The 14,204-nt window shown below is 36.5% G+C and overlaps 1 protein-coding gene across 1 annotated transcript; it reads left to right on the forward strand.

The window, feature by feature from the left end:
• The first annotated feature begins 4,972 nt into the window (after nt 1-4,972).
• Nucleotides 4,973-6,096, forward strand: LOC124939152 (histone-lysine N-methyltransferase, H3 lysine-79 specific-like). Its single transcript, XM_047479659.1, has 5 exons — nt 4,973-5,098; nt 5,167-5,214; nt 5,294-5,383; nt 5,452-5,559; nt 5,629-6,096. Exons 1-5 carry the CDS (start codon nt 4,973-4,975, stop codon nt 6,094-6,096), a joined length of 840 nt encoding a protein of 279 aa, XP_047335615.1.
• The last annotated feature ends 8,108 nt before the right edge of the window (nt 6,097-14,204 follow it).

Here is a 14,204-nt window from a genome sequence, read left to right on the forward strand (position 1 = left end):
GCCGCAATAGAACCTGAATTGCAAAAGAGGTTTTTGAATTCTGATGCATATACCATCATAAGTGAACTGAAAACATTGTTTCAAGATCAGGCAAGGATAGAACGATATGAGACTCACAAGGCTATACTTGATAGCAAGCTTGTGAAGGGAAAACCTGTTAGTCCTCATGTAATTAGTCTTACTGGACTATTCAAGAGGATGGAAAATTTGGGGACCCCATATGACCAAGAGTTGGCCACTGATATTGTTCTTAGATCCTTATATGATGGTTTTGCACCATTCAGAATGCAGTACCATATGAATGGTCTAAAGCATGATTTGAATGAGCTCCATGACTTGCTTAAAAATGCTGAAAGAAATATGATTGATGACAAAAGGAAGGAAGTTCTAAATGTCAACAATGGGAGAGGTATTAAGAAGGTGGCCAAGAAAAGGAATAATAACCAAGGGAAAGACAAACAAGTTGTCATACCCAATGGTGGTGGGAAGCTAAGAGTAGCCTCTGATCATGATTGTTTTTTTACAAAGCCAAGAGACACTGGAAAAGAAACTGTCCCATGTACTTGGAAGAAAGAAGAATGGGACTATGAATTCCGCTTCAAGTATTTATGTTATTGAAATTATGACAACTAATGTTCTCACATTAAATGATTGTCCTACTTGGGTATTTGATACTACATGTGGTGTTCACATTATTTCAAATGTGCAGGGACTAAGAAATAAAATACAAGTGAAGAAAGGGGAGATAGACCTGCGTGTTGGAAATGGAGCAAATGTTGATGCGCTTGTCGTATGAGTTTATAGTCTATCTTTACCTTCTGGTTTAGTATTTGAACTGAATAATTGTTATTATGTTCCTTGCATTACTAAGAACCTTATTTCGGTTGCTGTATTACATTCTGATGGTTTTAAATTTAACATTAAAAATGGGAGTTTCTTTGTTTTTAAGAATGATATTTTCTATGCGACTGCTCAAATGAGTAATGGGATCTTCATTTTGGATCTCAAATCAGAATTATATAACATAAATAACAAAAGACGAAAGTTAAATAATTTGAGTGAAGCCTACCTATGGCATTGACGATTGGGTCACATCGGTGTTAATCGCATGAAGAAGCTCCATAAAGATGGACTTCTTAAAGACATGAATTATGAATATATTGTTACATGTGAATCATGTCTAATGGTCAAAATGACAAGGTCACCTTTCAAAGGAAAGTTTGAAAGGGCTACTGAACTACTGGACATAATACATATTGATGTATGTGGACCGATGGCTATAGATATTTCATCACATTTATTGATGACATAAGTAGATATGGATATGTTTACCTCATGTCACATAAATCAGAGTCCTTTGAAAAATTCAAAGAATTTCAAAATGAAGTAGAGACTCAATGTGACAAGAAAATAAAAGCACTTCGATCTGATCGTGGTGGTGAGTATTTGAGTCACAAATTTAATCATCATTTGAAAAACTGTGGTATTGTAACACAGTTGTCAACCCCAGGAACACACAGCTTAATGGTGTGTCTAAAAGGAGAAACATGACTTTGTTAGACATGGTTCGATCAATGATGAGTTTTGTTAATCTTCCGGTATCCTTCTGGGGATATGCCCTCACTATCGCTGTACTAACACTAAACAAGACTCTATCAAAAACTGTAGACAAAACTCCATATGAGATATGGACTGGAAAAGTTCCAAAGCTATCTTTTTTGAAAATATGGGGATGCGAAGCTTATGTAAAACGTTTACAAACAGATAAACTTGCCCCAAAATCAAATAAATGTTTCTTTATAGGATATCCAAATGAGTAAAAGGTTTTTGTTGCAAGGGATAATGTCTTTTTGGAAAGAGAGTTTCTTTCCAACAAGTCAAGTGGGAGAAATATTCATCTTGAAACAGTTCAAGATGATGAACAATAACAAACTCAACAACAAGATTATTATGATAATATAGATAATTATATGATTACTTTTGATGGCCTAGGACCTCAGATCATCCAAGAACTAGAACAAGAGGATCTGCAAATTGTTGTGGATCACATTCTGGATTCAGTTTTTGAACAAGTTGAACCCAATCGTAGATCGGAAAGGAAAAAGGTTATGCCAAAACGTTACAATGATTTTATCTTAAATGTAAGTCTTGATGTTCTTATGTTAGAACATAACGAGCCTTCTACCTATAATCAAGCATTGATGGGTCCAGACTCCAATAAATGGCTTAAAGCCATGAGATCCGAAATGGATTCGATGTTTGAAAATCAAGTATGGGACTTTATAGATTTGACAAATGGGGTTAAACCCATAGGAAGCAAATGAATTTTCAAACTTAAAAATGACAAAAATGGAAATGTATCTATTTACAAGGCAAGATTAGTTGCCAAAGGTTTTAGACAAATTCATGGGAAAATTGGCTCAAATGGATTTCATAACCCTCAAAATTCCTCAAATGGCCAAAACCATAAAACATTGCCCAAATGGGTTTCCCGGACGAAAATACCCACGATTTTCCTTCGCGTAACACTTAGCCCTTTGCGTAACCCTTCGCGTAATTAGTTCACTTCGCGTAATCATTGCTTCGCATAACGCTTCACGCAAGGCTTCTCGTAACACGTCCTATAAAAGGATTTTTTTCATTTTTTTTTATCTTCTATCTCTCTTTCGCGTAAAGCTCTTTTCTTCTTCTTCCTTCACGTAACCCTTCATTCCATCTGTATTCATCATTCCAGTTTGTCTTCCTCTCGATTCCGGTCAACTTCCTCGCCACCGCCGTCGCCACCGCTATTGCCTGCATTCTATCCGTGCATTTACATGTTAGTATAGTATTCATTTAGGGTTTAGTTAGGGTTTATAATATTAGTTTATAGTATTACACGAATGTATTACTGGTTCTTGTTGATTCTTATAGGTTATTATTTTGGTATAATATTAGTTTAGGGTTTAGTCCACTAGTTCTTGTTGATTCAAAGTTGGTTCCTTTTTCTGAATTTGTTCCTTTTCACATTTGGTTTTGTCGAATTTGAATTGGTATTTGTAAGATTGTCGAATTTGAATTGGTATTTGTTGAGTTATGGAGCCTACATTTATAATAAACTCTACATTGTTAATTAGAGTTTATTGAGTTTTCTTTTTGGTTTTGGGCTTGGGCCTAACCAAAGTTATTTAGGTTTATTACCTGAATGTTTACCCTATAAATATGTAATTATTAAGAGTTAACATTGTTAAGACAGAATTTTAGAGAGATAAAGTGTGAGGTAAAAACTCTGATTCCTTCTTCTTCTTCATAGTGAAATCTGGTGGTGGCTGAAGTGGATGTAGCACAATTTGAGTGAACCACTATAAATCTGTGTGTTCTTGTGTTCTTCTTTCTTGTGTTTTTTTACAGATTGTTTTAAAGCAGGTCGGATTTGGGAGATACAAATCCTAACAGTATTTGTTCATTTTAAGATTTCCGAATTGGTATTTGCAGTTAGTATGCTATTCAATAGTTTTGTATGCAGTCTGATTGTTTGTATGTAGTTTTGTAAGTATTAGTTAAGATTGTCGAATTGGTATTTGCAGTTAGTATGCTGTTAAATAGTTTTGTATGCAGTCTGATTGTTTGTCTGGTTATTTGTTCATTTTGTATGCAGTCTGATGCTTAATTATCATATGGTTTTTTCTGATTGTTTGTCTGGTTGTCTGGTTGTTCCTTTTCAGAAGATGGCTACAACAATGAATGATTTTCCTGGTAGGGTTTCTTGGAAATCCACCCTAACAATTTCCAAGATTGTTGAGAAATGTAAGAGTCTTGGACTAATGAAGAAGGCTTTGAAAACACAATTTGAATTATTATTGAAATCCCCAAGCTTGCAGTTCTCTGGGACCATTATTCACCAAATGCTGCTAAGGAAAACAAGCCGTGACTTGAACTTGAACCGGATGAACTTTAGGGTCAATGGTAAAGATATCTCCTTCGACATGAAGGAGTATGCTCTTATCATATGCCTCTATTTTGGTGAATTCTTACTTTTGATGATGATGATGATGATGATGATGAGGAATGCAGCGGACCTCTTCCAACCTTGCTGATGAAATATTTTTCTGCATCTTCTTCTGTTAGATATAGTAATTTCCAAGAAACATTTCTCTGATGCTCTGACAAGGAGAACACTTTCAAGATGGGGCTGGTATGCTTGGTTTGCCAATCCCTATTCACTTTTGACCCGAGGAGGCTGGTGACCATAAGAATACTTCGAATGGTGGATGATCTTGAAGCCTTCCTCAGGTTTCCTTGGGGTAAGGTGTCCTTTAGGGCCACCCTGAAGGGCCTTAACAAGGATATGAATTACTACTATAATTCATATTCAAAGAAGATGAAGAAGCTGAAGAAGGATGAAAAAGGAAGAACTGATACGTTGGCCTATAATGTTACTGGCTTCGCACTTGCCTTCCAAGTGTGGACGTACGAAGTCATAAGAGGCTTAACCCCATTTGTGACAAGAACACCACCAAATGAGCTTTTCTGCCCAAGGATCCTAATCTACAAATCGAACAGGAAGAACAATAATGCAGAGATAGTGAATGCCTTTCTGGGGAGCCAAGTGTTGATGAGTATGCAAGCCACTGAAGAGGAGAACAGAATGTACAATGGTGCCAAGTTTGCAGATATGGCAAACTGTTCCTTTGATCACTTATTTGAGGGGGTTACAGATGGGAGGAAGACGTCAAAGAATGCAGTAACTGAAGATTCTGAAGATTTTGATGATGAAGATGCTGTATTGTCTACTCCTAAGGCTGGAAAGAGGATGATGTTACCCACTACCAAACATACTCCTAAGAGGAGGAAACTACATAGACCTAGTAGCCCAGCCTCTGTCCCCAGCTTGACATCGCCTCCACCTGCTGTATGTACATGTAATCACAGTAAGGACATGAAGGAGCTGAAAAGAGAAATAACTCTTTAGATCAAGCAGCTGACTGATAATATGGAGAACAAATTTGCCATATTATTAGCCAAACTACAAAAGGTGGATGAGAAGAAGCAAATAGATGAGGATGTAGTGGAGAAGATGGTGGATGACAACCTCAATGTTGATGATAATAACAACAAGGTATTGACATTACGCAAAGGAAGCATTACGTGAAGGCCTTTAATTGACATGTTTTTCATTCTATCCAGGTTATGGATGAGGATGACAAGATTGGTGATAATGATAACAACAAAAAGGTGATTACGTGAACCATTACGCGAAGGAAGCATAAGCATTACGTGAAGCATGTAATTCACATGTTTTTATTTTATGCAGGTTATGGATGAAGATGAGAAGCTTGTGGATGATGAGAAGATGGGGAAGAAGCTCGAGGATGATGACAATGTCAAAGAAAGCAACAAAAACGTGATTACACGAAGGAAGCATACGCATTACGTGAAGCCTCTAATTCACAGTTTTTTCATTTTATGCAGGTTATGGATGAAGATAAGAAGATGGATGAAGATGAAAAACTTGTGGATGATGAGAAGATGTGGGAGAAGCTGGAGGATGATTACAATGTCAAAGAAAGCAACAAAAAGGTGATTACGCGAAGGATGCATAAGCATTACGTGAAGCCTCTAATTCACATTTTTTTTCATTTTGTGCAGGTTATGGATGAAGTGGGGAAGAAGGATGAAGATGACAAAGTCAATGATAATAACAATAAAACTGTGAAGTCGAAGAAGTTAATGTTTGGCAATGACAAGGATGACAATGATAAACCAATATTGAAGGAAGAAACGGTCGTTCAAATTATGCGCAGAAAGAAGAGGAGCATAAAACTTAAAAGTGATACATGGAAGGATGTATTGAAAGAAGAGGATGCCATTGTGGACAATGTATTGGAAATAGAGAAGGAGAAAGAGAAGGAGAAGGAGAGGGAGAAGGAGAAGGAGAAGGAGAAGACTATGATGAGGCAGACTCGACAACAGAAGAAGATGGAGGTGCAAGAGGATGATGATGATCCACTTAAACAATTGAACACTCCAAGAGCATCATATATGATATCAAGTAATTCTGCATATGTAGTATTTTGGGGAACCATCATATATTTGCATGAATTTGATTCAACTTGAGCTACAACTTCAACTTTGGATGAGTTTGCAACAAAAGAACTAGCACCATTAGTAATTTTCCACTCTCCTTTAAACATAACAAACACTTCGGCAATTGAAAATAGTACAAGGTCAAATAAAAACTATTACGCGAAGACTAATAATAGTTGAAATTGAGCTAGACAATTGAGGAGCATTATGCATCAAAGTCCATTAATTGTTGTTTGTGTTTATGTATAAACTATTACGCGAAGGCTAATGAGAGTGAGCCATTAATTCAGCTTAAACCCTAACTGAAATTATAAGTTTGCTGTAACTTTGCATCTAAATGCAAGGGAATTATACTTATAACTCTAGTTATTCATGATCTTATCTTCCTTGTATATGCAAAATCACTAACTGTATATAAATATACTCTTTCATTCAAAAGCTCTGTTAGCTGTTAATCTCAATACTAAAAAATATGAAATAGTTAGAATTTGAGAGTGAGCCATTAATTCAATTCGCGTAATGATTCTCTTCGCGTAATGAGTCAATTCGCATAATGACAGGAATGAGATGACGGAAATGATAAAAACAGAAGGATACCAATATGAAAAGCTATAAGAGTTTGAGAATAACATATTTTGACCATTTCTAACATAATATGACAAGCATTACATAAAAAGGAACGTTGACATACCTATTTTCAAAACCTGTAAATCGGGAAACTGCCAAACATGTAGGGATCGGCGGTGGCGACAGTGGTGGCGAAGGAGTTGACCAGAATCGAGAGGAATACAAACTGGATCGAACAACAAAGAGATTGAAGAAGAAGAAAAGGGCTTAAGCGAAAGAGAAAGAGAAAGAAGATAAAAAATGAAAAAAATCCTTTTATAAGACGTATTACGCAAAGCCTTACGCGAAACAATGATTACGCGAAGTGAACTGATTACGCGAAGGGTTAATTGTTACGCAAAGGAAAATCATGGGTATTTTCGTCCGGGAGACCCATTTGGGCAATGTTTTATGGTTTTGTCCATTTGAGGAATTTCGAGGTTTATGAAACCCAATTGAGCCAATTTCCTAATTCATGGTATTGACTATGATGAGATATTTTCACCAGTTATTATGAATAGATCCATTAGGATAATCCTAGCTATTGCTGCATATTATGACTATGAAATATGACAAATGGATGTTAAAACAACTTTTCTAAATGATTTTTTAGAAGTGGATGTGTACATGACACAATCTGAAGGTTTTGAAGATCCAAAACATACTGGGAAAGTATGCAAGATTAAGAAGTCTATTTATGGACTTAAGCAAGTATCCAGGAGTTGAAACTTTCGATTTGATGAAAAGATCAAAGAATTTGAATTCATTAGATGTGAAGAAGATCCTTTTGTTTACAAGAAGTTTAGTGGGAGTAAAGTAGCATTCTTAGTTTTGTATGTCGATGACATACTACTTATTGGGAATGACATTCCGATACTAGAGTCCGTTAAAGAATGGCTGAAGAAATATTTCTCAATGAAAGACTTAGGAAATGCCGAGTACATACTTTGAATCAAGATCTATAGAGATAGATCTAAAAGGCTACTTGAATTAAGTCAAGGAACCTTTTTTTTTTGGGAAAAACGACTTAGCGTCATTTCATTAAAAATTCTCAAAAACGGGAAAAAAAACCCACGAGTTTAAGAAATTATTCTAGACATGCCTAGAATGATTTTGAAGTCGTAACATTCTGAATAAAAGCTAAAAAGCTAAAAACGTAAATGAATTATCTGTTTATAATGCTTTCAATTCTAGTGAGTTTAAAAAATGGTAAATTCCAGTTTCTGCAGATATTCCAGTTCTGTTCCGTGCTTGGAATTCTTCTCCACGTTCCCACGAGGGCGCTGCAATCTGATACAATATCTTTCCATAACTCGTCAATGCTCCTGCGGGTTCTATCATATACCCTTGTATTCCATTCTTGACAAATGTTATACACCACTGCTCCAAAGCCGCACTTGAACACGCTTGTTGCAAATCTATTTCCTTGGCTTTGAGTAGTGATGCTTCTTTGATTTCATTCCATTAGCTCGGGAAACTGATCAGCTCTAGGATTTTATAGAATCTGTCCCAAAGCTCCGAAGAAATACAGTAGCTCCCGAATATGTGATCTATGGTTTCTTCATTTCCTATGCATAAAAGACAGCTCGCGTCCGGGATGCTCATATACTTACTGATACGATCACGAGTGTTGAGTCTTTCCCAGAAGGCGAGCCATAGGATGAACTAGTGTCGAGGGATAATCTTCATTGACCATACAAGAGGAGCCCATTCTACTTTCTGCGCTTTTTCCCGGATTACCTCCCATATTTTCTTCAATACCAGCTTCCCATTGTCCTCAGCTTTCCATTCATGAATATCCGGTCTGTCGTGTAGTTGTATGTTACTTATATGATCAAGTATCCCCTTTCCTTCTAGAATTCTTCTCAAGAGCAAGTTCCAATTCCCGTCTTTGATGTTTCTGATTTTCGCTTTTGCGCAGTCCCTTCTGATAAGAGTATTTTGAAACTCCTCCTTGTCGATGATAGGCTAGTTTTCAAACCAAGGGTCGTGCCAGAATAGAGTGCCTTTCCCGTCCCCTAGTCGGATGTCATAAAGATCTGCAATATCGCTTCTTAGTTTAAGAATCTTTTTTAGAGACCAGCTCATACCTTCGTGAATTTTGCCGGTCCAGATGCTGGTTTCGTGTATCATAAACCTCGTATGCACCCATTTGATCCATAGTGACTCTTGATTGCGCTCCAAAGCCCCCACAGATGCTTGAAGGTTAGAGCCTTGTTCCACTCGATACAGTTCTTCAAGTCGATGCCTCCCTCGTCTTTCGGTTTGCAGAGAGCGGTCCATTTGACTTTCTTTCCTCCTCTTCCACTACTACCCCAGATAAAGTTTCTCATCAGCGTGTCAAGTTCCTTCATTACCTTCTTCGGAATGACCATTTGCTGCACCCAATAGCCAACTATGCCCATAACCACGGTTTTGATAAGTTCGATCTTCCCTACATAAGAAAGTTTTGTCGCTGCCCAGCCATATATCGTGTTTTTTACCTTTTCAATCAGCGGCTTGCAGTGTGAGATCTCGATCTGCTCCGCAGTTAATGGAATTCCTAAGTACCTTATGGGAAAACTGCCTTCCTTGATGCCCCTGATGTTGAAGATGTCCTGCTTTGTTTCGTCCTTCACGCCTCCATAAAATGTCACACTTTGCTTTCATTAATAGTTAAACCTGTTACCTCAGAAAAGAACGTTAGTGCAGCCCTAATAGTTTTAATGGAATCAACGTCTGCGTGCGCTAGAATGAACAAATCGTCAGCAAAGCATAAATGTGTTACCTCCTCTACCTCACAGAATGTGTGAAAGATGTATGGACGATTCTTTCGGAACATCGCAAAGATGCTCTCAAAGATCGCCATGATAGCTATGAAAAGGTAAGAAGAGAGGGGGTCCCCTTGCCTTACCCCATTTTCACCCTTGAAATAGCCTCTATGGACTCCATTGACGCTAACAACAAAGCAGGATGATGAAACGCATTGCATAATCCAATCGATAAAAATCATAGGAAAAGCAGAAACAACCAGAAAGTCTCGAATGGCTTCCCATGTAACAAAGTCGAAAGCTTTCTTGATATCTATTTTGAAAGCCACTCTCGGGGATATTTTCTTTTTCCCGCAGCCTTTTAATAGGCTCTGCATGAGAAGAATATTATGAGAGATTGTCCTACCGGGGATGAATGCAGATTGATTAAGATTTATTATTTTTCCTATTACATTTTTAAAACGTTTAGAAATGATTTTTGAAATGATTTTATAAATCACATTGCAGCAGGAAATTGGTCTGAAATCTTGTACTTTCTCAGGTACCGCAGTTTTGGGGATCAAGGTTAGGACCGCTGTATTCCATTGCTTTAACATCTTCCTATTTTTGAAAAACTCTAGAACCCCATCAGTAACATCTTTACCCACAACCGACCAATTATCTTTGAAGAACTGTGCATTAAACCCATCAGGACCCGGACTTTTATTCCCATCAATACTAAACCGAGCTTCTTTAACCTCAACCTTCATGACCACCCTTATCAATTCGCGACTATCTTCTGCAGAGATTTTCTTATCAATAATTTGATACAAGGTATTCAGGTGACTTTGATGCTGCTTTCTTGTACCCATAAGCTGCTTATAGAAATCAATAGCCAGATCTTGAACACCCTTTTGACCCTGAACATATTCACCATCATCATTCTTCAGCCTGTACACACTGTTTCTCATGTTTCTAGCCTTACATTTTCTGTAGAAGAAAGCTGTGTTTTTGTCACCTAACGAAAGCCAGCTCTGTCTTCATTTCTGTGTAACAAAATTCTCTTCAAGCAGACTCAGCTTCCTGAAGTTTTCAAACGCATATCTTTCTGTTTCATTGAGTTGTTCATCACTATCATCCCTTAATAACTTTTTCTGAACCTCTTCCAGTTCTTCTCTAGCAGCCAGAACTCTATTCGAGATATTGCTGAACTTCTTCTAAGTCAAGGAACTTATATTGATAAGATTCTTGAAAGATTCAAGATGCAAGATTCTAAGAAGGGGTTTTTACCCATTCAACATGGTGTATATCTTAGCAAGACGCAATATCCTAATACACCTGCTAAGCTTGAGAAAATTACCAAGATTCTATATGCTTCTGATATAGGATCTATCATGTATGCCAGGATATGTACACGTCCAGATGTTGCATATGCTTTAAGCATGTGTAGCAGATACCAATCAAATCATGGAGAAGTACACTAGAGTGCAACTAAGAATATCCTGAAGTACTTAAGAAGGACCAATGATGATTTCTTAGTATATGGGGGAGATGAGAATTAATTGTGAAATGCTATACTGATTTCTTAGTAAATGGACATAGATGATTTTATGTGTAACTATATTGTAAGTTGACTGATAGTGCTAGGTTTCATGGGCTATAGGGACATGGAGGTGTCTAGTCATTTACATATATGTGTATGGAGGATACATGTAAGACTAACCAACTTAAGAATCTTCAAAATTTGTAGAATTTTAAGTAAAACCATGTTTAATAGATTCCTCAGACATGAGTATGTTATGTTCTCTCTTGATAATTGGTATTTCTTTGACACTGTTAAATACTTCCGTAAAAGGGAGTTATAAAAACCATTGTTAGGATTGCTAAAAATTGAGTGGGAGCGATAGTCATACAAGACTGGAGAAGTCCTCTTACTTCGTGTATAACATGATACATTGGAAAGGAATGGTGTCTCGGCCACTTGAAGGGTAAGAACTGAAAATGCATGGCCATGCTCGGATAGATTACTTGAATCATCCATTTTATTGACAGTTCGAACTCAAAGTTCAAGAAACATATTTGATAAAGGATATGAATGTCACTATATCATCAAATAAGACATTAAGAGACAAATGTATCTTATATTGCACAATTGTTTAAGAACAAGTAGGAGATTGAAGGAAATATGTACTTTAATTTAATTTGCAATGATTAAACCTAGATAGAACAATTAACGGTGATAATTTAATCCGGTTATGTTAGGAGTTGCGGTGCTTTGCTAGAAGCCAACTACGATTAATGGGGTTAAACCCATAGCTATTATAATTGGGTCCTATGAGGTCACATACTTAGAGTTGGCAGAATAGATTGATGGGAATGGAATTAAATTATTAATAATATATTAGATATTATTAATAATTATTAATAATATTTTATTTATGAAATAAAATAATTAACCATGGTAAATTGATTATGGAAACATGATATATCAAATTAATTATGAATATAATGATTTGAAATAGATTTTATTTAGGAAATAAAACGTTTATCATAAATATTAATTGCAAAACAGAGGAATGCCAAAAGATGGTCTTTTGATTTTCTATTGCCAAAACTCTCTAATTTAACAGCTTAAAATAGGGATCTGGGAGATGGTGAATAGGTGATTGAAAAACTCATTTTTTCACATAAGAAATTAGATTGCTTCTATTGTTCTTTCGTCCTAAAAGTCGAAGTCAATTGAATCTTGACGAGCTCGTGTGGACCAACTAGAGGAGCAACACGTGGGACTCTCATCCTTTATACTACAAGATATACCAAATTCACGCATCAAAAGTATCACCTTTTCGATAATACTTTTAATAGCTAAATGCATGAACATCCTGAATAGATGTTAAGATATGATCTTATTTTCCGCAACATACATCTAATAAATGTCAACAGTTGGGTCATTGTTGAAGTAAGAACAACTATGGAAAAAAAAATCTCACCAACAAGCTTAATCCAAATCAACTATTATATTCTCTTTATCATATGATACAAGGCAAGGTTGGTTGTGAAAGGATTTCAACAGAAAGAAGGTATTGACTACAATGAAATCTTTTCTCCAGTAGTTAAATTGATGACAATTAGAACTAGTTTGAGTTTGGTTGTGAAAGAAGACTTTCATCTTCAACAAATGGATGTCAAAACTGCTATTCTTCATGGTGATTTAGATGAAGAGATTTATATGCGACAACCAGAAAGATTTGAAATCAAAGGAAAATATGAGCTTGTGTGTAAGCTTCAGAAGAGTCTGTATGGTTTGAAACAGGCTCTAAGACAATGGTACAAGAAGTTCGATAGCTTCATGAAAAGTAAAATTTTTTTGAGGTGTGAAGCTGATCATTGCTGCTATATCAAGAGGTTTGATAAATCGTACATTATTCTTCTTCTCTACGTTATGACATGTTGATTGCTAGAGCAAGCTTGTATAAGATTAACAAGCTCAAGAAAGAGTTGTCTGAAAAGTTTGCAATGAAAGATTTGGGTGTTGCTAAACAAATCCTTGGGATGAGAATTTTCAGGGATGAAGAAGTTCTCAAGCTTTCACAAGAAGAATATGTGAAGAAAGTTCTTAGCAGGTTCAACTTGTATGATGCAAAAACCAGTTACTACCCCCTTAGCTAGTCACTTTAGACTATCTAAAGATCAGTCGTCTTCAACAGAGGAGGAGAAAAATTACATGACAACTATTCCATATGCCTCTGCCATTGGTTGTATTATGTATGCGATGGTTTGCACAACACTAGACATAGCACATGTAGTGGGAGTTGTTAGCAAATTCATGAGTAATCCGGGTAGACAACATTGGGAAGTAGTAAAGTGGATACTACGATACTTAAGAGGAAGTACGGGTATCGCTTTGTATTTTCGAAAGTCTAATATGAGTTTGGAAAGAAATGTTGATGCTGACAATGATGGTGATGTTGATAGTAGGAAGAGCACAACATGGTATATTTATACTCTAGGAGGTACTGCAATCAGTTGGGTTTCAAAATTGCATAAGATTGTTGCTCTTTTTAGTTGTGAGGCAGAGTATGTTTCTGTGACAGAAGCTGCTAAGGAAATGATGTGGTTACAGCCCTTTTTGCGAGAATTGAGTCAAGACTACGAGGGAAGTGTGTTGAGATGCGACAGTCAGAGTGCCATTCATTTGGCAAAGAATTTTGTTTATCATGGTAGAACGAAGCATATACAGGTTCGTTATCATTTCATCCGGTCAGCTTTAGAAGATGGAGTATTAGCTCTTAAGAAGATTCCCAGGAGTGAGAATCCAGCTGATATGTTGACGAAAGCTGTGACAAATGAGAAACTGAAATTGTGTGCAACTTCAGTTGGTCTTCTTCGTTAAGACACCGAATGGAAAGCCACTACCGATCGAGAGATGATGAAGTTAGTCTCCAAGTGTGAGATTGTTGAGTTATGGAGCCTACACTTATAATAAACTCTACATTGTTAATTAGAGTTTACTGAGTTTTCTTTTTGGTTTTGGGCTTGGGCCTGACCAAAGTTATTTAGGTTTATTACCTGAATGTTTACCCTATAAATATGTAATTATTAAGGTTTTATATTGTTAAGACAGAATTTTAGAGAGATAAAGTGTGAGGTAAAAACTCTGATTCCTTCTTCTTCTTCATAGTGAAATCTGGTGGTGGCTGAAGTGGATGTAGCACAATTTGAGTGAACCACTATAAATCTGTGTGTTCTTATTACCTGAATGTTTACCCTATGGTTTTTTCTGATTGTTTGTCTGGTTGTCTG

Source organism: Impatiens glandulifera, chromosome 5, assembly GCF_907164915.1.
Source record: "Impatiens glandulifera chromosome 5, dImpGla2.1, whole genome shotgun sequence".
Lineage (NCBI taxonomy): Eukaryota > Viridiplantae > Streptophyta > Magnoliopsida > Ericales > Balsaminaceae > Impatiens > Impatiens glandulifera.

Coding starts and splice junctions, on each gene's coding strand:
- LOC124939152 (XM_047479659.1), top strand. CDS start 4,973: ATGGAGAACAAATTTGCCATATTATTAGCCAAACTACAAAAGGTGGAT. Junction 5,384..5,451: donor TCAAAGAAAGCAACAAAAAC/GTGATTACACGA, acceptor CATTTTATGCAG/GTTATGGATGAAGATAAGAA. Junction 5,560..5,628: donor TCAAAGAAAGCAACAAAAAG/GTGATTACGCGA, acceptor CATTTTGTGCAG/GTTATGGATGAAGTGGGGAA.